The sequence below is a fragment of the Lipotes vexillifer genome, unplaced genomic scaffold, assembly GCF_000442215.2.
Source record: "Lipotes vexillifer unplaced genomic scaffold, Lipotes_vexillifer_v1.1 scaffold426, whole genome shotgun sequence".
NCBI lineage: Eukaryota > Metazoa > Chordata > Mammalia > Artiodactyla > Lipotidae > Lipotes > Lipotes vexillifer.
Genome location: NW_006779491.1, coordinates 357,419 through 382,599, shown reverse-complemented (window position 1 = coordinate 382,599; position 25,181 = coordinate 357,419). Strand labels below are relative to the sequence as shown.

The 25,181-nt window shown below is 39.0% G+C and overlaps 1 protein-coding gene across 2 annotated transcripts in view; it reads left to right on the top strand.

The window, feature by feature from the left end:
- RABGEF1 (RAB guanine nucleotide exchange factor 1) overlaps positions 1–17,459 on the top strand; it is a 35,817-nt gene extending 18,358 nt beyond the window's left edge. The window contains exons 4-8 of one of the 2 annotated variants that reach the window (XM_007452646.1): positions 4,657–4,738; positions 5,627–5,759; positions 7,079–7,170; positions 12,110–12,366; positions 15,132–17,459. In XM_007452646.1, the coding sequence (XP_007452708.1) occupies positions 4,657–4,738; positions 5,627–5,759; positions 7,079–7,170; positions 12,110–12,366; positions 15,132–15,530 (963 nt within the window). In that variant the 3' untranslated portion in view covers positions 15,531–17,459. The remainder of the gene's footprint in view (positions 1–4,656; positions 4,739–5,626; positions 5,760–7,078; positions 7,171–12,109; positions 12,367–15,131) is intronic. The other variant, XM_007452645.1, reaches the window with a different exon arrangement.
- The last annotated feature ends 7,722 nt before the right edge of the window (positions 17,460–25,181 follow it).

Sequence of the window (25,181 nt, the reverse complement as noted above, 5' to 3'; positions counted from 1 at the left end):
AGGAGAAAGAAAATATAATAATTTAAAATATGGCTATATCTTCTCTTCCCCAAAATAAGTAAAAAGTTAGGTGTTCTCCTATATTTTAAAATAGATTTACACATGTGTGTGCAAAGAGTAGTTTCCCCTGCTATGTAATTACTGTTAGGAGAGCAGAAGCATGTATTCTACATGACCTCAAGGTATATTCCCTGATAAGGTGGACTATCTTAAAATCTGAGGACTGCATGCTTGTCGTACTTTAAATGTTAATGTTTAATTTTAAGTTTTATTTAGGAGGAGTAAAGCCCTAATGTGTTTAGTTTCCTAAAAAAAAATTATTGAAGGCAGCAGAAAGTAGCAATACAAAAAAAAAAAAAAGAACATTAAAGTTAAAACCTAAATAGATCAAACAGTTAACTGTAGTACAAAAGAAAATTAATCCAGAAAACAGATCATGGAGATCCAGTTTTTAAAGATGAAGTACACAGAAAACATAATTAAGGAAATAGTCAAAAATTTTCAAAATGGGGGTGGAAAAAAAGAAAAAAGATTTCAGCCAGACAGTTAAGAAAGAATACAGAGAACCTCTCAGAATATTCAAAGGAATATACCCACTTGTCAAACTTTTACACTACAAAGAAAAAGTTTTTTAGGAAAAAAAATAAAATGGCTTTACACAGACATTATAGAAAAGATGATCCCAGGCATTGGCTAGAGAATACTTAAAGAAAGTATTAGAGAATACTTAAAGAAAAGGGTTCATTTACACTGCTAGACTGTGTTTTTTCTTAGAAAACTATGAAAAAACCTTTAAAAGAATTTACCAGCACAAACCTACAATCATATCACTTAGCTCCTTTGGCAAGAACTTTGAAGGATCTGAGATGTACTCTCCTTGCAGGTTAAAAGTTAGCCTGCCATAGTGTCATGGATACTGGCAGAAGACACAAGCCTCCTAGGTCAGAAAAAAAAGAGGCCAGTTTATTACGGCACTAGCAGTAACCAGAGTATATCAGCGTTTGTACCAATTCCCTACGTATCAATTCCCACAGGGCAGTGCAAAGACCAGGTAATGCCTGCACATGCAGTAAGTTATAATAGAGAAGAGGATCGTTTATAGGGCCATGAGCTTGCCTGACCTTTGCCCCAGAGAGAAACATTATTATACTAGACAGTAAACAATCTACCCTTTTCACTTAAGGGAGGCTCTACCCCTGTCTTCCAGTCCTGTCTGCTATACAGCTATCCTTGAAAAGGGTGCAGAACAAAGGCAGTCAGTGTCTCTCCTCACGAGATGTGTAGAAATAGGAGAGGTCTATGTAGAATTGTCTCCCCTTTACAATACTGTAAAGGGTGGAACAGTAGTAAATGGCCACTTTCATTCTTTCTTTCATTCAACTAGTGTTGAGCACTATGCCTGGCTCTGTTGTAGGCACCAAGGGTGCGGTAGTGAACAGTGCCCTCATGGAGCTGACATTTTAGTGGAGGAGATAGACAGTAAACTAATTTATAATATATAACAGTGGTTAGTCCTCCAAATAATCTAAAGCAGGAAAAGAGGACAGAGTGGCAAGGGAGTTCACATTATGAATTAAACACTGTACTGAAGTGTAAATCTGTGCAAGAGAAATAGAAATATAAAAAGGAGTTTTCTGAATTGTAACAAAATCAGTGATTATGTGGAACTGGTGTAGGATAGGTTATCCATTGCCACCTGTAAAACAAGCCATTTAGGCCTTTAAAAGGAGGTCACGGTTTCTGGTTAGAAGTAAGTACTAGTAATAATCACAAGAATGAATTGTGTTCTTGTGTTATGATTTGGTGCAAATGAAAGGTAGCCATGTGTAAGCTACCTAAGTAGATAATCCATTGCAGAAAGTACTGAATTATGTGCATTCAGTCTTCCTGTTTAACCTGAATGCCCTCTGAGAATTTTAATATTTTTTATATTATTGTCTTGTACAGTGGCTGGCAAGTCTATTAACCATGTAGTAAATGTTTTTAGAATGGATAGAAATATCATTTTCCAGAAATTGGGGAAAAATAATCTTGCCGGAAAATCCGAGGGAAAACAGAATACTAATAGAGGTATAAGTTTAGCAACATGGTGAGATAAATCCACAAAATTTAGTTATAGTACAAGTTGCCAGAGATAAAAAGCGAAAGAGCCTAGCACATTTTTTTAAAAATAGCAATTTTTAAAGACAATAGCAATAAAAAGATTAAATATTAAATAATAACAATCTAATATAGAAAGTTAGAGGCTCATTCAAAGAATTAAAAGACTGTTTCTCGATTTTATCTTGGATTTAGCTGAGGAAGTATAATATCCTGGATCTAGCTGAGGAAAACAAAAAGATAAACTTACAAATACTTTGCAGGTCAATACGAACACTTAAAATATTAAATTACAATGTTACATTGTTTATTCTAGGAAAAGAAGGAAGCATGGGTTTGTGAGGGAAGGTTTCTAAATGTAGCAGACTTCAAAATATACTAAAATGAAAGTTACCACAACTACATATGATTTTCATATATATATATATTCAATATGGAGAGAGAGAGAGAGAAGAGAAAGAGAGCAGTGAAATAAACTAGGGATTCCAGAAATAAATTCAGTTTCTCAGGAGCAAATTACATGAGAATTGGAAAACAAAGGGGAACAGGATTGCTTTTTACTAATTGCCGCTGAAAAAGGGAAGTTTGTATGCAGATTATTTAAGGTCTGTTTTTCATACTGTGAGCCTTACATGCCAGCCAAATAAAAGAGCTAAGCAGGAAAAAACTTAGAAGAAAGCAGATTAAGATTTGTTTCACCTACAGAGAGGAGCTAAATTCAGCTGTTGAAGAATTGTTCTTAATAACCAGAGAAAGGTTTAACGGTATTAGAAAACATTCAGGCAGTAACAAGTGTGCAGTCAAGGTGGTCACAGAGCGCTCTGAGTACTGTGAGGCCTGCCAAGTTATTTTGACTGAGGGAATGGAGGGCACCTTCTTAGAGGAGGCAAGATGTGGACTGAGCCTTAAAGGAGGTACTGTGGAACTTCCTTGGGCAGCTGTTGGAGGATTGGGGAGGAGTAAAAGTCATCTGGACTGGGCTTCCCTGGTGACACAGTGGTTGAGAGTCCACCTGCTGATGCAGGGGACATGGGTTCGTGCCCCGGTCCAGGAAGATCCCACATGCCGTGGAGCGGCTAGGCCTGTGAGCCATGGCCGCTGAGCCTGTGCGTCTGGAGCCTGTGCTCCGCAACGGGAGAGGACACAACAGAGACCCGTGTACCGAAAAAAAAAAAAAACAGTCATCTGGACAGAGAATAATTTCACAGTGTTAGAGAGGCGGGAAAACTAAATGCAGATTCTCAACAATAGGTAACCTGGCAGGGTAAGTGGGGACCAGATCATAAGATAAGATGGTCAGTTGAGAAGAGAAAGATCAAATGTGGGGAGAGCAGCTGAACTCCAGGTGAGAGATAATGAGGACCCAAACCAGGGAAGGTTCGACGGGAGAGACATTGTGAAGGCAGATAGGCAAGGTTTGGTCACTGTCCCTCACCCCAAGCATCTTTTCCAAGGTAGCCAAAGCATCAGGGTCTGCATGCTTCATCAGGGCTTTATTGGCCCGTGTCATTGGCCTGTGCAGAGGTGGTCTGTGAGAAGCAGTCCTGTGGAATTTGTCTTGGGCCGTATTCATGCCCATCTGTGATGAAATCTATGAGAACCCTTGGAGGAATTCCTGATTTTGGTGTCAGAATTTCACCTGAAGAATTAGTTTGCTTTTACATTTTGGACACTCAGTTATGTAACTCTTTTCATCTTAGTGATGACTGCTAGAAAGTTTAGTTAGAGACAAATTTATGGGCTAACTTCTGTATCTTCAAGGAATACATTTTTGTGTTATCTTTCCTGGCTCTACTTTCTGTTTCTGTTTCTCTCCGTGTTTTGTTTTGTTTATCATTTTCTAGTTATTGTGCTGAACTGTGTTTATCTTTTATATAGACTTCAGATATTCTTTGGAAGAAAGTATATGTGAATATATATATTTGTGTTACACCTATAAAATCAGTAAAACCAAATAAAAATGATAAAGCCCAGTGTTAGAGGGGCTGTGGAGAAACAAGCACACCTACGTGGCTAATGACTGTACTTGGAGTTTCTGAAGGTTATATATATATCTAGCAATGGATGTTTAGAGCTGTAAAGTTGTCCAGACTTACTAAGCTGTTAATGCCGCTTTTGAAAATGAATCACAAAGAAATAACCTAAAAGAAACAGTCTTCGCATAGTTGTTTATAGCTGCAATATATAATTAGCAAAAAAAGGGAAAGAACCCAAGTACAAAGTGGTAGAAGTGGTTAAATAAATCGGTTAATATAATGGAATATTATAAAGCCGTCAGATGGTTAAGTAGATTAGATAAATCAAAATGTACATAAACATGCAAATTATCAAAATATGCATTGTACCCATATAAAAATGTGTATATACAGCAAAAAGAAGTGAGAGGTCATGGAATGTTGTAAATAATGTTAATGGACAGGCTTTTCTCTCCTGCAGCATTAATTTAATTTGTAAGTACTTTTGAGATTAGTTCAAGGAGTGGGTTTTGTAAAATTTAGAGCTTTCCTTGTGATCTTTCTTCAGCTACTAAGCAGACTCTTTGTCCCTTTGTTTCAGGATTTAAGCATTGAGGAACAGTCAGAGTGTACTCAGGATTTTTACCAGAATGTGGCTGAGAGAATGCAGACTCGTGGAAAAGGTAATACCTTGTTAGCCTGCCTTTGAGGGATTGCTGGTAGTTGCATAGGGCCTACTGCTGAGTCTCTTAGCAGTTTCCCTCTTTCTCAAAAGGCTTGGTTGGTTTGCCTGCTCTGTTCTGTAAATTACTCCGCTGACATTCAGGTAGCTGGTGTTATACTTAACAGTGTCTTTGAATACCACCATGTATATCATTCCAAGATAATTAAGCAATTGGATCATTTCTTGAGCAATGTTTAATAATTTCATTAGGGGTAGGGACAGATTAAAACCCCTTGGGAGGCTTCTAAATGAAGCCCCCATCTTGGAATTGCCATCTTGGTGAGTTGTTATTCATGACCATGTATTCCTCATGTGAGTTGGGGCAGGAAAGAAATTGAGGACCGCTGGCCGTGCTTTAGGTTTTTAGGGATTCTTCTTGAATTTGACTTGCATTGATGTAGGTTTTAGGGTATACTTAGCATACATGTATATCTGAGAAATCTGCCCTATATGTATACCTCAGAGCAACCCCTAAGGTTTCATAGGAAACCTCAGAAAAATGAAAGGGTGAGTCTTGCCAGCATTCATCAGTCTTGGGAATTTCATGTGCTTTTCTAATGCAGCAATAGGGAATGACCCATGCTGAGGTCTTCCCACTTGGCAGGGTGTACAACAGGTCCTGCCATACAGCTTAAGTTAGAAGTAGGAGTTTTATAAAAGGCAGCCCCAAAAGTTGAGGTAATTTTTTAAAGGGTACTTTTTAATGTAACATCTTATACTTTTGTTTCTGAGTATATTTAATGTATTTCTGGTAAATTAGTTTTCTGCTATGTTGAAAGTACTGTGAAAACATACTTTTAATTTTAAATGTTCATCCTTCATTCAAATATCCATTTGGATATTTCAGTGCCTCCAGAAAGAGTTGAGAAGATAATGGATCAGATTGAAAAGTACATCATGACTCGTCTCTATAAATATGTGTTCTGTCCAGAAACTACTGATGATGAGAAGAAAGATCTCGCTATTCAAAAAAGGATCAGGTAGCTGATTGTTCTGCTTTTTCTTGCTGTTATTTATTTGCTACCTCCTGTTGGAAGAACACATTGCAAGAAAACAGGACACTTGAGTTTCAAACCTTCAGAGCAAGTAACAGCTTAGGTACCTGCCATCCTTAGCATATAAACTCCTTTGTGGTGTCAGAAAGAAAAGGAATGTGGTAAATTGACAGGATGAAAAGGCTTAAGTCACCATCTTGCTTATTCATTTGAATCCAGGCAGCTTTAGATAAGAACCATGTTTGATATGTGAGACTGTTTAAATCTCCAAAATCTCCAAGGAACAGGAGGAAATTTCATTGTTTTCTCATTTCACTGCACTAACTATCTTGTCAGGCAGGAAGCTGTGAGTATCCATTATCAAGGCAGTGTGTGTCGTTTTTCCTCATTCCTACCATGGGTGCTCGTGATTTGATTCAGCCATTCCTCTAATCGTATCTTTCCGCTACCACTGGGTTGCTAACACTTCGCAAAGCACCCACTCTTCCATGGCCAGAAGAGTGAGCCCCGGTGCTCTGCATTCCAATGGCAGCAAAACACTGAGGAAAGAGGCTGTCTACATGTGGGAACAGGGCCAAGCCTGAGCACGATGAGGTGCTTCTGGAGGAGAGGGGCCTAGGAACCGCAAATGGGGTTCCCAGACAGCGGGGCTGGTAATTGGTAGCTTTGTACTTGATGGTGTCTCACCAGAAGTGAGGAGTTGTTCTTGGGAAGATGGAAGACAGAGCCAGAAGTAACTAGGTGGGCTTTGGACTGAGGTGCAGGGTGAGAGTGTTAGTCAAGCAAGTGGTGAGGGTCAGCAGCAGAATCTCTGGAGCAAAGGTACCATGTGATGAGGAACGTCAGTGATTTCAGGCAGAAGTGACACATGCTTGTTGACCTCTTACTCAGGCTCTGGTGTGCCTCAGAAGTCGAGGGCAGAGCCAAAAAGGCAACAGTAAGGTCAGGGAGCAGCAGAGGCTTCTCAGATCCTCATTCAACTATCAAGTGCTTTTCAATCATAGTATAATCTCATTTCAGCTGGTAAAATTGTCTTCTGCTTTCTTGTGATAAGTGCAGAAGAGAAGCCTCGTTTTAGGATTCCCATTACTTTGGCACATCATTTGAGCTCCTAGTATGTGTGTGCGCCTAGGATTGCGTGATTAGTCAGTGGTGCCCCATCCCCGTTCCCTTAACTGAGGAAATGGCAAGGTAATTGCTTACAGCCCATCCTTGGAACTTTTTTTCACTGTCTCGCTCTCTCTCTCTCTCTCTCTCTCTCTCTCTCTCTCTCTCTCTCTCTCTCTCTCTCTCTCTCTCGGTAGAGCCCTGCACTGGGTTACACCTCAGATGCTTTGTGTCCCTGTTAATGAAGAAATTCCAGAAGTGTCTGATATGGTGGTGAAAGCAATTACAGGTCAGTGAAACTGAGAGCTTTTATATTTGGATGCTTTTCCCTTGAAGTTAGCATTTGGCTTTATAAATCTATACTTACTTCAGTGAGTAAAAAGACAGTGTTCCTAAAGTACTTTTAAAATGCAAACTGCCAAAGCTATGTTGGAATGTGGTAAAAGTGTTAGTTTTATGAATTTGAAGCATGCAGATTGGCAGGTAAACCACTTTCCCCCTTCATTTTCCATGACTTATTTCTTGAGCATTGAACTAAAGTCAAATACAGCTAGGGTAAATTTCTTAAAACTAAGTTGCATTTATATATTCAAAATAATTTTGAGAGGTGGAATTGGTGAGGTAGGGTCATCCCCAAGCTAGAATTATATATTAAAATGATGCCTCTAGGGACTTCCCTGGTGGCGCAGTGGTTAAGACTCTGCCCTCCCAGGTTCGATCCCTGGTCGGGGATCTAGATGCCACATGCATGCTGCAGCTAAGAGTTCGCATGCCACAACTAAGGAGCCTGCAAGCTGCCACTAAGGAACCCATGTGCTGCAACTAAGGAGCCAGTGAGCCGCAACTAAGACGCAGCACAACTAAATAAAAAAATGTGTGTGTGTGTGTGTGTGTGTGTGTGTGTGTGTGTATTTTTTAAGAAATCTAAGAAATCCTTGTCTATGACAAGATCATAAAGTTTAAAAAAAAATGATGCCTCTAATTGGTTGTTCATCAGAGATGTGCTTTGAATTACTTTTCTGGTTTGTTCAAGAAGTAAATGAAGTGCCCTAAATCGATGTGGCTCTGACATTCTGGACAGGTCCAGGCATCTAATAAGTTTTCTGTTTCTTATTCATAGGAATAATCCAGCAGAAGTGCAACACAAAAGTTTAAAAACAGAAACAAACAAACAAAAAAACCTCCTAATGGAGAAGACATCCAACTTGCCCAACTTCTTTTTTTTTTTTTTTTTTAAATATATGTTCATTTATTTGGTTGCACCGGATCTTAGCTGCAGCAGCCGAGCTCCTTAGTTGTGGCATGTGAACTCCCAGCTGCGGCATGCATGTGGGATCTAGTTCCCCGACCAGGGATAGAACCCCGGCCCCCTGCATTGGGAGCACGGAGTCTTAGCCACTGCGCCACCAGGGAAGTCCCCCAACTTCTTCATTAAGGAGAAGAGTTGGAAAGACTTGCTGCTTTAGAGATTGTTAATGAAATTCTGCTGGGAAGGAGAGTGGGCCAGCTGATGTTAGCCATGCTGGAGGCGCGCCATTAAGTAGGCTCCGCTGGTTTTCAGAACCAGAGACTCAAGTTACGGGAAGAAATGGCGGGGGGGGGGGGGGTTTGCTTAAGGTACTCTCAGGGTTGGAAGGGAGGTGAGGCTGTCACAGAAACTTAGCTTCAAGGCCCCTCTAGGGACTGAATTATCTCCCGGTTAACATGATTCTTCCACTTTCTCAGGTCCTGCTTCTCTTTGTACGTCTTTGCATTTCAGCTCTCATTAAGAAATGAATTATTTTCTGTATTTCCCTGTGTAGAGTTTAATTGGCCTCACTAAATAGTGTCCACTTTGTTGTTCAGAGCTTTTATTCTAGGCTACTCATGGGTCCCATGAATGACTACTTTGGGTCAAGACCCCCCTCCAACCCCACCTTTTGCTCAGGGAATATCCGTAAGAGATCAAAGATGAAGCCTGAAACTTGTACTCAAGTTTTCCCAAAAAAATGGTTCTGAAGAACCTAGGGCAGGACAGGAAAAAAGACACAGACGTAGAGAATGGACTTGAGGACATGGGGAGGGGGAAGGGTAAGCTGAGACGAAGTGAGAGAGTGGCATGGACATATATACACTACCAAATGTAAAATAGATAGCTAGTGGGAAGCAGCCGCGTAGCACAGGGAGATCAGCTCGGTGCTTTGTGACCACCTAGAGGGGTGGGATAGGGAGGGTGGGAGGGAGGGAGGTGCAAGAGGGAAGAGATATGGGGATATATGTACACGTATAGCTGATTCACTTTGTTATACAGCTGAAACTAACACACCATTGTAAAGCAACTATACTCCAATAAAGATGTTAAAAAAGAATTTGAGAGGTGGAACTTTTCTCTTGAGGCATCTAAGGTGGTGTTTCAAGAGATCTTTTGATAGTAAAAATAACAGCCACAAAATTTTAAAAGCCTTCTTATTCTCTCATCTTAGCCCTGTCTTCTTGCCAATCCAAGTGCAGACACATTCTGTCTCTGAGGACCAAAGTTTATATGATCACTTTCTTCCTACTCTAAACTTGTCAGCCTTAGAAAGGACAGTCTGTAACAACGGTCTTAAATATGGAGATAATCAGTGAAATTTCTCCAAATTGTCCTGTGTGCTACTAATCAGGACTGTCAGTTTTGTTTATAAATACACTGAGCTGAGGCCTTTGCCATTTCTGTTGACCTCTGTCTTCTAGTGAGTGGAACCCCCGGATGCTACTAAATATCCTGCAATGCACAGGACAGTCCACTACAACAGAATTATCCAGTCCAGATGTCAGTAGTGCCCAGGTTGACTGACCTAGAAGTACAGCCTACTTTGTTTTCAAAACCCCATTAAAGATAAGCCTGGACATCTGCTAAGATAGAGTACCCACACTCAACCCTATCTTTCATACTAATTAAAAGCCCTGAACAGAAGGTGCAAAGCAGTATCTGAGGACTCTGAAAAGTAAATAATAGCAGGTAGATTGGGAAGGGAAGGTCATTACTAGAGGAACAACTAATACAGTGGTGAGTTTCCTGTTTTGTTTACTTTTCTTTCCATGTCTCCTAGTTTAGACTTTAGCACAGTGCAAATCATGGAACTGCTCATTGGGGTGGAGGTTCCAAAAACAAAAAGAAACTTCTCTCAGACTAAAGGATACTTAGGAAGGGTGGTGTTCACAACAAGATGAAGAGTGTGGGAGAAATCCCTTGGGTTTTCCCCTTTATTCTCCTTCCTTTTCCTTCTGTTCTCTTCCTTTTTACACTATTGGCCCTGCTCCTTGGCAGTGGCAGCTACACATGCATCCAGATAAAAAGTACAGATAGGCCTTGGAGATATTGCAGGTTCGGTTCCTGACCACTGCAATAAAGCAAATATCACAATAAAGTGAGTCACACGAATTTTTTGGTTTCCCAGTGCATATAAAAGTTATGTTTACACTATACTGTAGTCTATTCAGTGTGCAATAGCATTATGTCTTAAAAAACAATATACATACCTTAATTAAAAAATACTTTATTGCTAAAAATGCCAAAGCAGTTACTATGTAACATCAAAGATCACAGATAACGATAGCAAATATAATAGTAATGAAAAGGTTTGAAATATGCAAGAATTACCAAAATGTGACACAGATACATGAAATGAGCAAATGCTGTTGGAAAAATGGTGCTGAGAGACTTGCTTGACGCAGGTTGCCACAAACCTTCAATCTTTAAAAAGCACAATATCTGTGAAGCGCAATAACATGATGTATGCCTGTAATTCACACTTCATTCCTTTTAAAACTTAAAGAATAAAGATTAATGAGAAAATGGTTAAATGTTTGAAATAGAGAATGAAAACCAACAGTAAAAGGCAGAAGGCTAAATAGGATGAAAATGGTATAAAAAATATACATTTCCCCAGATCTTTTTTGGTAATAAGTTCTATTTAAATAGAAAAAGAAAAAGAAATAGACTGAGACATAGTAACAATAATTACAACCCAGAATTAAAAGATTAAAGGAAATAAATAGAACAAAAATTATATCATTCATACAATAGACAGGTAAGTGGGGGGAATGGAAATATTAATAAGTTACAATCAGGCCTCTGCACTGTCCAGCGTTCCTGTTCCACACACATTAGTCTTCCATGGCTGGTGGTCCTGTGAGGGTTTCCCCAGGTAGCTGACCTCAGGGATGAGAGCTAAGAGCAGAAAGAACTCTTTGGCATGTACCACCATCCCACGTAAATCTGGAACTTATATTCCTGCTAATGGCAAGAAATTGGTGCTGCCTCAGCTCTTTTCTTTCATGATGTTCTAGACTGCAACAGATGTGTCCATCTCAAAGGCACACACCTCCCCTCCTCTTGTGTTGTTCTGACAGTGCTGAGTTTGTACTTGATTATTCCTCATTGCCCCCTAGTCTTTGTGACAAAGAATGAACTTATAAGAGCCCACCAGATGGACTTAGTGGTAGTTAAGGGCAGTGAAATAATTTTTTTCTGAGAGAAATAAAATATTGTTTATGAGGTTAAATGTATACCCATGCTCATCCTCTCTGCTAACCAGCAGGTTATAAGTGTCATAAAGGCGCTGTAGATATTCGTTGCTAGTGGAGATTCACATGCCGCGAGGACTGGCCACCATGGACCTCCATGTGATGGATTTCAGCCGCTTGCACTTTGATATCCAGTACAGAAATGCCTTGTATCAATATAATAGCCACATTTCTAAAAAGCATTATGCAAATGAGGCCTTCTAAACTGAGTTTTACCATGTATTAAGAGGAAAAAAAACAGTAAAGAGACTCTGCTTATTTCTCTGTGGAGCTCATAAATACTTGTACCATCATGATTAAAAGAATGGGCTTTAGAGTCAGATAGACTTGACTTCAAATCCTCCCTGTGTCCCTTTTTATTGTATGATCTTGGGCGAATCACTGAACCTTTCTGAACCTCAGTTCCCTTAATAATAATAGTGCACATGCATAATCTGGGGATGGAGAGAAATATGCTTGTAGAGCACAGTGAGTAGGGCCTGGCTCATCGTCATGTATTTCCTAAGTGTGAGCTAGTATCTACTGTTGTTACAGTCTAAGTTTTTCATACACTAAGTTAACTGGTGGAGAAGGGGTTAGCGAGGGTACCTCTGTAACTTAATAGATAAAATATGATTATCCTAACGCCTCTTTGATGTAATGACTTTCTCACTGGAAGTAGCATCTTTTCTCCTTTACAGATATCATTGAAATGGATTCTAAGCGTGTGCCCCGGGATAAGTTGGCCTGCATCACCAAGTGCAGCAAGCATATCTTCAATGCCATCAAGATCACCAAGAACGAGCCAGCTTCAGCTGATGACTTCTTACCCACTCTCATCTACATTGTTTTGAAGGGCAACCCCCCACGCCTTCAGTCCAATATCCAGTATATCACCCGCTTCTGCAACCCAAGCCGATTGATGACTGGAGAGGATGGCTACTATTTCACCAACCTGGTGAGTATTTGATTTCTTGGTGTTGAAGAGAAGAAGCAAGAAGGTATTTATTTTAAGGATGTGACAGGTCACTCACAGGCCTGTGACACATTAGTGCTCCTGAGTTGAGGGGTCAGCATAGCTGAGGATGCTTGCTTGGTGTCACAGAGCACATGTGACCAGGCCATGCACACATGCCACCTCCTGGGACTTAGCCATTGTGGGTCCCCTACAGGACACATGATGGCCACATTGAGGAGTCTCTGCTGCTGCTGGGCATTTGCCTCTGGGCTCCTGGGTATAAGAGCCTTTCACTTAGTTGGTTGTTTCAACCATGAGTAAGTCAGATCTTGGACTGATTCCTTTATTAAAAGACTTAATATTTATTTTTTGTTTTATTTTTACAAGTTACGTCTTAAAACTGAATACTGAGATATTTTAAGAAAGCATCAGGTTAGAGGATGTGAAATGGTTTTCAGCTATTGTTTTTCTACAGTGCTAATTAACTCTAGGCAGAACAGTAGTAAAGTATGCACATCTCAGTTATAAGGCAGAATACTTCCTTTTACTGACCGCTGGACTACTGCTTGTTTGCTTTAGACTAGATTTATTGTCAAGCCAGTGAATTCGAGCCTCGAGACACCCTATGTTCTCTGTTTCCTGTGCTGGAAGTTGTACAGGGTGATAGGTAGGCAGGGGAGGCCAGGTTACATAAGGAAGCATTTCTGGTGAATTGTCTGAAAAAGATGGGTACTTGAATCACCTGCACTCTGCAGCTTCCCAGCCCCCTGACCTACAGCCTTAACTGTGTTGGCATCTTCTTTCTTCATCCTCTTCTTGCCTGACTCAGAGTCTGGCTTCTACTCCCACTGCCCCAATGAAACTGCTGTGGCAAAAGTAAAAAATCTGCCAGTTGCCAAATCTCATGGGAACTGTCAGTTTCACTTCACTTCTTTAACACTCCTTATGACTCCGTCCTTCTGGAATTTCTCATGCGCCTTGGCTTCCATAATTCCACTCCATCTTCCTGGGTTCTTCTTGGGCCTCGTGTCCTCCACTTCCCCTCGAATGAGTTATTCCCTGGGGTTTTGTCCTCTGTGCACCTCTCTCCCTAGACTGTCTCCTCTGGTCGTAATTCTGCCGGTCACCTGTACAGTGAGGACCCGCAGGTCACCTGTTTTGACCTCACACTGAGCTCCACTCCCAGCTGTTTATCGTGCCTCAGATTTAATTTGTTCAAAACTGAAACTGCTTTCCCATCAAATGTTTCTTTCTTTTCCAATAAGCACTATCTCCATTAGTGGCCGTACCGCACATCTACTCCCCTAAGCCAGGAATGTTAGAATCGTCTTAGATGCCTCCTCTTTCCAGATAACGGGCTGCAGCGATTCCACACACATAGTGTGAGCCCATGGGGAAGGGTCAGACGGGCACATTATCATCAGATGAGTCTGTTAAAATAGATTTGCTAAATATTCTTTAAGGAGGTGATTCGCTTTTTTATGAATAATAAGGTAAGATCCCATGAATGAGTTTCTCAGAAGAAATTCTGAGAGCTGCCTATTTTCTCCTGTTTATAGTGCATGTTTTCTTATGAAAATAGCTTTTTTTAAAGAAGTGTGAAAATGGTATGTGCTCCTTATAGAAAAATTTAATTAATATAAGAAAGTATAGGGCTTCCCTGGTGGCGCAGTGGTTGAGAGTCCGCCTGCCAATGCAGGGGACATGGGTTTGTGCCCCGGTCCGGGAAGATCCCGCATGCCGCGGAGCGGCTGGGCCCGTGAGCCATGGCCGCTGAGCCTGCGCGTCCGGAGCCTGTGCTCCGCAACGGGAGAGGCCACAACAGTGAGAGGCCCATGTACCGCAAACAAAAAAAAAAAATAGAAAAAGAAAGTATAACTACCATGTCTGTGTCACTCAACATTTGCATTTGTTGTACTAATAATTGCTACCATTTATTCATTGCTTACTACAGACCTGTGAGCTAAGCATGTTACATGTGTTATGTTGTTTAATTCTCACAATACATCTGGGTGGTATTTCCCCCATTTTACAGATGCGGAAACCACAGAGAGCTAAGGTAACTTTTCTAGGGTCACACAACTCTGGGCTGTCAAAGTGACAGAGGTGGCAATTCACTCAGGCTGTCTGATTTCTAAGCTTATCCTTTAACCGTTTGATGTTAAAATCTCTCTTTGAGGACCAGAGATCTGTGTGCCGCACCAGTACCTGAGGACATGCTCAGTGGCTGGCTGTGCACTGGGTGGGCCTTGTGGAGCTAGCATAGCCTCAGAAGCAAAGGGCCTTACGGGGCATGGCCCCCAGATCCTTGGCCCTGGAGCTCCTGGCCACAACAGGGGTTCCTCTGCCCTGCAGCATGGCAGGGAAGCAGAGAGCCTCTGACCTCAAGGAACATCACAGGAAACTCTGTGATAACCATTGCAGAACAAATACTGAAGGTGCCTCTTCAAATATTTCACTCTGTACAAGACCCTAGGACCTGCGAACAACCCAAGGAGAGGATGGAATTTCTGACAGACTCGATGAAGATGACAATTAGATTTAATTTTTTTTTTAAAGGAAGAAATGTATTATTGCAGATGGGAGTATAAAGGAAACAACATGAGTGGCTATGAAAGTCCATGGAGGCTCATGAGATTATTTTGTCGACTTTTGATTCTGTTTTAAATTCTCCATAATAAAAGGATTTTTAACATTCTATTTGAATATTTGTAGCTTTCCTCATACAACTATAATAAATAACATTCTCTTCTTTATATTTATAGTGTTGTGCCGTGGCTTTCATTGAGAAATTAGACGCTCAGTCTTTGAATTTAAGTCAGGAAGATTTTGATCGATACATGTCTGGCCAGACTTCTCCCAGGAAGCAGGAATCTGAGAATTGGTCTCCTGATGCTTGCTTAGGTGTTAAGCAGATGTATAAGAATTTGGATCTCCTGTCTCAATTGAATGAACGGCAGGAAAGGATTATGAATGAAGCCAAGAAGCTTGAGAAAGACCTAATAGATTGGACGGATGGAATCGCAAAAGAGGTTCAAGACATTGTTGAGAAATACCCGCTTGAAATTAGGCCCCCAAATCAGTCTTTAGCTTCTATTGACTCTGAAAATGTTGAAAATGATAAACTTCCTCCACCATTGCAACCTCAAGTTTATGCAGGATGATGAAAATTTACATGGATAGTATTTATTTGAGCCTAAATTATAGCCAGCCCTTACTACAGTCCACTGATTGGGGTCTAGAGTATAACTTAATTGCTTATAAATATCAGAGCATTTTTAAAGGTACAGTTTGTGGGGATTGTTTTGTTCATTTTGTTTTGTTTTTCCTGTCTGGGGAGACTTAGTAAAAAATGCACTATTTATTTGAGTCACTGAATAGATTCATTTAAGACTTGTTTGAAAGTTTTGTCTGCAAATCTGTTTTTTCTCCATGATTTTCCTACATGCTTTCTCTGTGGCATTCAGTGGGTTTTGGATTTGGTTAAATAATTGCCTTTTAAAGGATAAAACAAATGAATGCTACAAAAATGTATGTTTAAGAAAATACAACGGTACCACTGTTCTACAGTTTAAAATAATTTTATAATTGTAAAGATAGAAGATATATTGCTAAGTAAATATGTAAAATTGTAAATATGTAAAAAAAAAGGAATGGTGTCTGCTGTGCATGGCATTTCATGTGTTAATTTTTTTTTTTTTAGTTTAAAATGAAGTATATTGAATGTTTGCCTTTAACACCATTTTATTTGGTTTGCCCCACCAAAATGAATCTAGAAGTATTTAGACATACTCCCCTAAAATGTTAACTCCATCGTTACAATGTGTTAGCCCTAACTTTGAGGTCCTGTACAGTCAGAGAATGTGACACTATTGAGGTTGAGGATACTGTTTAGGTCATGTAAAGTTACTGAAGTAACTTGTCAATTTAAGGCTGAACCATGCTGTTGGCACCTCTTTCCTCCTTTCATTCAGCAAACAAATATTTACTGAGCTCTTGGTAAGGAAGGTGGCCCTGGGTCTGGGTCAGAAGACAGGACTGAATAGGTCTCTGCAGATGAGAGCTGATGGGGAATCCCTCTGAGCTTTAAAGTGCAGGGGGGCTTTCTGCCTCTATGGTGTAATTTTGATTTTATGGACAACCCAGACACACATCATATAAGCCTCTTTCAGGATTTCTCAACCTCAGTACTATTTGGAGCCTGAGGACTTTTTTGTTTGAGTGCCGCCCCATGCATTGTAGAGTGTTTAGCGGTGTCCCTGACCTCTACACCCACTAGATGCTAGTAGCAACCCCCCCAGTTGTGAAAAATCGTCTCCAGACATTGCCAAATGTCTCCTGGGGGACAGAATTGCCCCCAGTTAGGAACTACTGATCTACTCTGTAAGCAAAGGAGTTTTCCTCCTGGTGGGTAATATGATGTAACCAAAGAATATTGCACTAAATGCACAGTATAACGTGAACTGATGGCTTATTCAGTGAGGCTTTACAGCCCCTGGCAGCGTGGAGCCTTTTCTAATCCTAATGGAACCTTTCATAACCTAAATACAGCATTATGATCCTCCTTGCATTCAGTGATTTCTACAGATTCTCAGTGTACTTGTGAAATTGTAATTCCCAGGGCACCATTTTTGAACAAGATCACATCACACAAGCAGTTAAGAAAGCTTCCTTTGCTTTTCCAGTATCTTTCTAATGGTGTACCACAAATCTGTAGTGCAGTAGTTTTGGAATAAAACTGGGGTGGGTATAAAACTTTTTACCCTTTACTTAAATTAACATATAAAATCCATCACGTTGACACATCTATTGTCCTAAAGCACTGAAGACATGAAGCAGTTAACTGAGTCAGCTGATAGATAGCCAAGCTGACTTGGAATGTAATGAGTTACCATCAAATACAGGGAGAATCTGCTCATAGAAACCTGGGCCCAGATTGTCTTTGTAGAAAGCTTTCCTCTTTTTTCTTTTCTATGTACTTTCTAGGTGCTAATCCAGGTATACACACTCTTAATTCTCCTGGGAATATACCGTTCTTTTAGTCGTTGTATATTATGTTTGTTAAATAAAATGCTTATCAGCCTCCCCAAAAAGCTGTCTTCTCTTGACTTCTTACCTATGTTTAAATTGTTGAACTGTTTTTTTGTATATGTCTCATATTGGTTGAGTTCTTCACATTTGGACTCTCATATTTCTCTTAAGTCAGCATCAGTACTATGGCCAGAGTTTCTGTTTTGTCAACAAGAAAGTACTGATATTTTATGTACTATAAATGTGATTAGAATAAACTTTTGGAACAGAAGTCCTTATCAATAAAGTTTCCTGATCCATTCCTCTTCCAAATAGGTTAATTCTTGGTTCTTCATCTTAGGAAAATGTACATTATTAGTATTCTCATGTTATAAAGGTTTCCCTTTTAAGCCACAGCCATCATTATCATACTTAAAAATGAAACAGGCATTAAATTAACTAAAATTAAGAACAAGAGAAGGATGTTTGCTCTCACTACAATTAGCCTTTTTCTGACGCAGTCAGAAAAAGGCACTCAGCCTTCAGACAAATAAAGGGGGTTAATCTAATCAATATACAGTTACTATAGCATGGTGTTTGAGGACATGGACTCCAGCTAAAAGGCTTGGATTTAGTTTTGAATTTAGACTCTGCCACTTATTTATTAGCTCTTTGGCCGTGGGCAAGCCTCTCATGTTTCACATTCCTCATCTGTGAAATGGGGGTAATAATGGTACCTGCTTCAAAGAGTTGTGAGGATTAAATGACTTAGGACAGTACCTAGCAATGCTAAGTGCTCGTGATCGCTGTTACTTGTACATGACTTTATTTTTTTTTTTTACATCTTTATTGGAGTATAATTGCTTTACAATGGTGTGTTAGTTTCTGCTTCATAACAAAGTGAATCAGTTATACATATACATATGTTCCCATATCTCTTCCCTCTTGCGTCTCCCTCCCTCCCACCCTCCCTATCCCACCCCTCTAGGTGGTCACAAAGTACCGAGCTGATCTCCCTGTGCCATGTGGCTGCTTCCCCCTAGCTATCTACCTTAGTTTGGTAGTGTATATATGTCCATGCCACTCCCACTTCGTCCCAGCTTACCCTTCCCCCTCCCCGTATCCTCAAGTCCATTCTCTAGTAGGTCTGTGTCTTTATTCCTGTCTTACCCCTGGGTTCTTCATGACATTTTTTTTCCCTTAAGTTCCATATATATGTGTTAGCATACGGTATTTGTCTTTCTCTTTCTGACCTACTTCACATGACTTATATGTAGAAAACCTAAGAACTGATATTGAAACTTTATTAAATTTTACTAAAGTGGTGAGATAAGAAATACTAAAATAGGGCTTCCCTGGTGGCGCAGTGGTTGAGAGTCCGCCTGCCGATGCAGGGGACACTGGTTTGTGCCCCGGTCCGGGAAGATCCCGCATGCTGTGGAGTGGCTATGCCCGAGAGCCATGGCCGCTGAGCCTGCGCGTCTGGAGCCTGTGCTCCGCGACGGGAGAGGCCACAACAGTGAGAGGCTTGTGTACCACCAAAAAAAAAACAAAAAACAAAAAGAAATACTAAAATAGCCATCAAAAGTAACTTAAAAATGACTTTTCTATATTCTCATTACTAACCAGTTAGCAAATTATAATGGGAAAATTTTATTCACAATAGAAACAAATATAAATCACCTATAAGTAACAAGACCTTTTAGCATTTATATGAAACAAAATTACAAAATTGAGTGAGAAACAAAAGAATAAACATACACAGGGCTTGTGCCCAGAAGTTCCCTGCACTTGGACTTTAATGCTCTATCTTTGCCATTTTGGAATTCTTAATTTTATCTTTGAATTTGTGCTTTCAAGTGAAGCCTGATGGGACAGTGGAGCCTGATGGGGGCTTGGAGTCCAACTCATGCACAGTCCTGTCTCCCCCTCCTCAAACCCCAGGCTAGGTTCTTGGTCTCCCTGCTCCCACCCTGTGGACACTCTAGCCAAGGCCTGGGCACTCAGGAATGGTTGGGGCTGGGTGTGCATGCCTGTGGTGTCTTGGGCCAGGGCATGAAGGTGCATCTGGTTGTTAGCTAGCTGGCCATTTGGGAGGGGGTTGGTGGTGAGGACAAACCTCTCGGCCACCCCTGATTCAGCATCTCCTTGGAGAAAAGCCTGAATCCAGGATTGGGGAAGGAAAGAAACAAATGAGAAAGTCCCAGCAAAACAAAGATACAAGGAAGAAATAAGGGGACTTCCCTGGTGGCACAGTGGATAAGACTCCGCGCTTCCAATACCGGGGGCCCGGGTTAGATCCCTGGTTGGGGAACTAGATCCCACATGCATGCCGCAACTAAGAGTTCACATGCCACAACTAAGGAGCCCGCGTGCCTCAAATAAAGAGCTGGCAAGCCACAACTAAGAGCCCTGGAGCCGCAACTAAGGAGCCAGCCTGCCTCAACTAAGACCCGGCACAAATAAATAAATAAATAAATAAAATTTTTTAAAAAACAAATGGAAATGTTAGAACTGAAAACTACAACGACTGAAATTTTTTTAAAAAACCAAAACCTCACGGATGGGCTACATATAAGAAGGGAGATGAAAGTGAAATGAATTTGCTAACTGAAGATAGATCAATAGAAATTACCCAATCTGCTAAACACAAAATAGACTGAAATTAAAAAGTGATAGCCTCGGGGGCCTCTGGGACGATAATGAGAGATCTGGCATTCTTGTCATCGGAGTCCCAGAAGGAGAGAAGAAAAAGTCTATGGCTAAAAAAATATTAAATACCAAATTTGGCCAAAGGCATAAACCTATAGATTCAAGAAGCTGAGTGAACCGCAAACAAGATAACCCAAAGAAATCCATGCAAAGACACATCACAAACTTCTCCAAATTAAAGGCAAACAAATCTTAAAAGTAGTTAGCAAGGACACATTACCTATAATGGAGCAATGACTTGCATGACATTGGATTTCTCATCAGAAACCATGGTGCCTAGAAGGAAATGCTGACAGTGATGTGGAGAAAGTGAATCACTCATACAATCCTGATGGAAATCTAATATGGTAAAAGTACTCTGGAAAATAGTTAACTTCTTATAAACCAAACATGTAATTATCATACAATCCACCAGCTGCATTGTTGGACTTTTATCCCAGAGAAGTGAAAACTTACATTCACACAAAGGCATATACACAAATGCTCATCGTGCCTTTATTCATGTTAACTCCAAACTGGAAACAATCCAAATATCCTTCAACAGATGAATGATTAAACAAAGTGTGGTACATTCATACAATCGAACACTATTCAGTAATAAAAAGAATGAACTACCGATAAAACTGCTTGGATGGATCTCAAAGGATATATACTGAGTGGAAAAAAAACAATCTCAGAGGGTTACATATTGTATGAGTCCATTTATACACATAATTTTTAAAATATGTAATTTAAAATGACAGTTACAGAGATGGGGAACAGATTAGTGGTTTACAGGGATTCGGAATAGGGTGAGAAGGGAGCTGAATGTTATAAGAGAGCAGCACAATGGATTCTTTGGTGTGGAATCGATCTGTGTCTTGTCTGCAGGGGTGATTACACAGATGTACACATGTGATAAAATTGCCTAGAGCTAAACCACAATATTAGGCAAAACTGGTGAAATCTGTTAAAAAACCAGTGTATTGTTGCAGTGTAAATTTCCTGGTTGTGGTATTGTACCATAGTTATGCAAGACGTTACCATTGGAGGGATCTATTATTTCTTACTCCTACATGTGAATCAGTGATGATCTCAAAATAAAAAGTTTAATTTTTAAAATCTAAAATCATGTAGGAAAATGCTAAATGCCCATCAGGTGATGAATGGATAAACAAAAATGGTATATCCATTCAATGGAATACTATTCGGCCATAAAAAAAGAATGAAATGCTAATACATTCTACAGCATTGATAAACTTTGAAAACATTATGGTGAGGGAAAGAAAGAAGCCAGACATAAAATACCACATATTGTATGATTCCATTTATATGAAATGTCCAGAATAGGCAAATTCATAGAGACAAAAAGGAGATTAGGTTGTTGGGGGCTGGGTGGAGGGGAGAATGGGAGCGACTGCTAAGAGGTACAAGGTTTCTTTTGGGGGTGATGAAAATGATCTGGAATTAGATAGTGATAAGGGTTTCCCACAACTTTGTGAATATACTCAAAACATTGAATTGTACACTTTAAAAGGATGAATTTTATGGTGAGTTTTGTTTTCATAAAGCTTTAAACTATCATCAGAATGGCAGCTGTGGAGCTCATTGTTAGCATCTAAAATTTTTTTCAGACAAATCCTCCAGGCTGAATTGTGGCATCTACTTTAAGATTTCTGTCTTGACTTCAGGATACTAAAAGTTGATGTGCTTTAAGGAAAATGCACTGAGCATAATTTTAGCAGCTTTCCTTTTGTTTTCTTAAAGTTCCCCTGGTGATTTTGCTAAGATATTTATAGGAGTAAATATTTGCTAAAAAAAAGAAATATGTTAGCAAAGAATACAAACATAAATGGAAGGTAAATAGGCACTTTGCAGTGAAAGTGGATGCTAAAAGTTGATTTCTTTTGCTTAAATAAAAATTAAGTTATGCAGATACAAAAAATATGTGTATGTATGCCAGCAGTGAACAGGTAGAATCAAGTATAAAATACACTACTATTTATAAATGTTCAAAAAACAATTTATTAAGGTATAAATATAATAATACATGTTCTGGACATCAATGCTGAAAACTGCAAAATGCTGATGAAGAAATCAAAAAAGAGCTAAATAAATGGAGAGACATACTGTGTTCATGGAATGGAATACTCAACATAGTAAAGATAGCAATTCTCCCCAAACTTCCATAGGTTTAATGTAATTCCTATCAAATTCTAGCAAAATTTTTTTATAGATATAGATGAGCTTATTCTAAAATTCAAGTGAAATGGCAAATGAACTAGAACAGCTAAAAGAAATTTGAAAAAGAAGAATAAAGTGGGAGGAATCACTCTATCCAATTTTAAGATTTGCTATATATTTATAGTAATCTAGACAGTACAATATTAGTGGATAGACACATAGATCAATGGAAAAGAATAAAGAACACAAAATGGACACATACAAGTATGACCAATTGATTTTTTCCAACTGATATTTGACAGCGGTGTAAGAGCAATTAAATGGAAGGACAGACTTTCAACAAATGGTGCTGTAGAAATTGGACATCCGTCGGCAAAAAAAAAAGAACTTCCACCTAAATATACATTATAATTTCTACAATACTTTTAGAAGAAAACAGAAGATCTTTGGAACCTTAGGGCGAGGCCAAGAGAATCATAATCCGTAAAAGAAACAAATTGATAAAACTTAATCAAAATTTAAAACTTTTGCTGTGTGAAAGACCCTGTTAATAGAATTAAAGGACTAGCCAGAGACTGAAAGAAAAATATTTGCAAATTACATATTCAACAAATAGCTAATATCCATGGTAAATATATAAAGAACACTCTGAACTCAACAGTTTAAAAAGAATTCAGTTAGAAAATGGGCAAAAGTCTTGAAAAGAAGCTTAACCAAAGAAGATATATACAAGGCCATTCAATGGGGAAAGAACATAGCGCTGAAACCATAAAACTCCCAGAAGAAAACATAGGGGTAAGCTTTTTGACATTGGTCTTCGTGATGATTTTTTGAATTTGGCACCAAAAGCAAAGGCAACAGAAGCAAAAATAAACAAGAGGGACTACCTCAAATGAAGAAGTATGTACACAGCAAAGGAAACCATCAAGAAAATTAAAAGCAACCTATGGAATAGGAGAAAATATTTTTAAATCATATATTTGATAAAGAGTTACTATCCAAAATACATAAAAAGTTCATACAACTCAATTGCAAAAAAAAAAAAAAAAAAAAGAAGAACCAAACAATTCAACAACAACAACAAAAATGGGCAGAGAACCTGAATAGACATTTTTCGGAAGCGGACATACAAATGGCCAAAAGACACATAAAGGTACTCAACATCATTAATCATTGGGGAAATGTAAGTCAAAACCACAATGAGCTTTTATCTCATACCTGTTAGAATGACTGTTATTAAAAAGACAAATAAGTGTTAGCAAGTATGTGTAGAAAAGGGAACCCTGTGCACTGCTGGAGGGAATGTAAATTGGTTCAGTCACCATGGAAAATAGTGTGGGGTTCCTCAAAGAATTAAAAATACAACTACTTTATGATCCAACAATTCCACTTCTGGGTATAGATGTGAAGGAAATGAAATTAGCATCTTGAAGAGATATCTGTACTCCTGTGTTCATTGTAGCATTATTCACAATAGCCAATACATGTAAACAAGGTAAATGGCCAACAAAGAATCAATGGATAAAGAAAATGTGGCGCATATACACAATGGAATATTATCTGGCCATAAAAAGGGACTTCCCTGGCCGTGCAGTGGTTTAGACCTGTGTTCCCAATGCAAGGGGCCCAGGTTCGATCCCTGGTCAGGGAACTAGATCCTGCGGGCCGCAACTAAGACCGGCACAGCCACATAAATAATTTTTTTTTTTAAAAAAAGGAAATCCTGTCATTTGCAACAACATGGACGAAACTTGAGTGTATTATACTAAGTGAAATAAGTCAGAAAGACAGATACTGTATGATCTCACTTATATTTGAATCTAAAACAGCTGAATTCATAGAAAGAGTCAGTGGTTGCCAGAGGCTGAGAGCTGGGGGAAATGGGGAGATGTCAGTCAAAGGGTACAAACTTCCAGTTATAAGATGAATAAGTTCTGAGGATCCAACGTACAGCTTAGTGATTATAGTTAACAATGCTGTATTGTGTACTTGAAAGTTGCTGAGAGAGTAGATCTTAAATATTCTCACCAAAAAAAAAGGGTCCTTATGTGAAGTGATGGATGTGTTAACTAACTGTATTGTGGTAATCATTTCACAATATTCATATTGTATCAAATCATCATGTTGTACACCTTAAACTTACACAATGTGATATGTCAATTATATCACCATGAAGCTGGGGGAGAAAAAGAAAGACAAATTACCAATACAAATATGAAAAAAAAAATTAAGTACTTTCTCAAATAGGAAAATGTCAGAAAATTCAAACATTTAAAAATACAACAAAGGACATGAACAATTCACCAGTTAGACTTAAAAACGGACAACAGATGAAAAATATTCAACCTCATTAATAATCAAAGAAAAAGAAAATAATTCAATAACAAAATTAATGTTTTTCTTGTCAAATAGGCAAAGGTGAACATCTTATGGCAAATATAGCATTTTATGACTATGAATGTCCAGAGAAATGTACCACATTGATGAAAGCATATATTATAACATTTGCCAAGAGCAGATCAGGGCTGTATGTCAAGAGCCTTAAAAATCTTTTTACTTTTCTTTCACAATAATCCTATTTCTATAAAGCTATGCTAAGAAAATAATTAAAAAACAAAAATTTATATAAAAATATTAAGTACAGAAGTTAAAATATTCAGTGTTTAAAGTGTGTAGAGGGGAATGTTTTAATTAAATAATAATTATGAAGATAGCTATCCTTGCATAATATTAAGCATAGTTCCAAATTTGTTTTAAAATCCCAAGCAATGCTAGAGAAAAAAAAGAAATACAGTAAAATCTGATCAGTAGTTACCATTGGGTTAGGGGATTACAGACGGTTTTAATTTTCCTTTTTAATGTTTTCTAAGTTTTCCTAACTTTATACAATACCATGGTTGTTTAGTCATCAGAAAACAGGAAAAAATTAT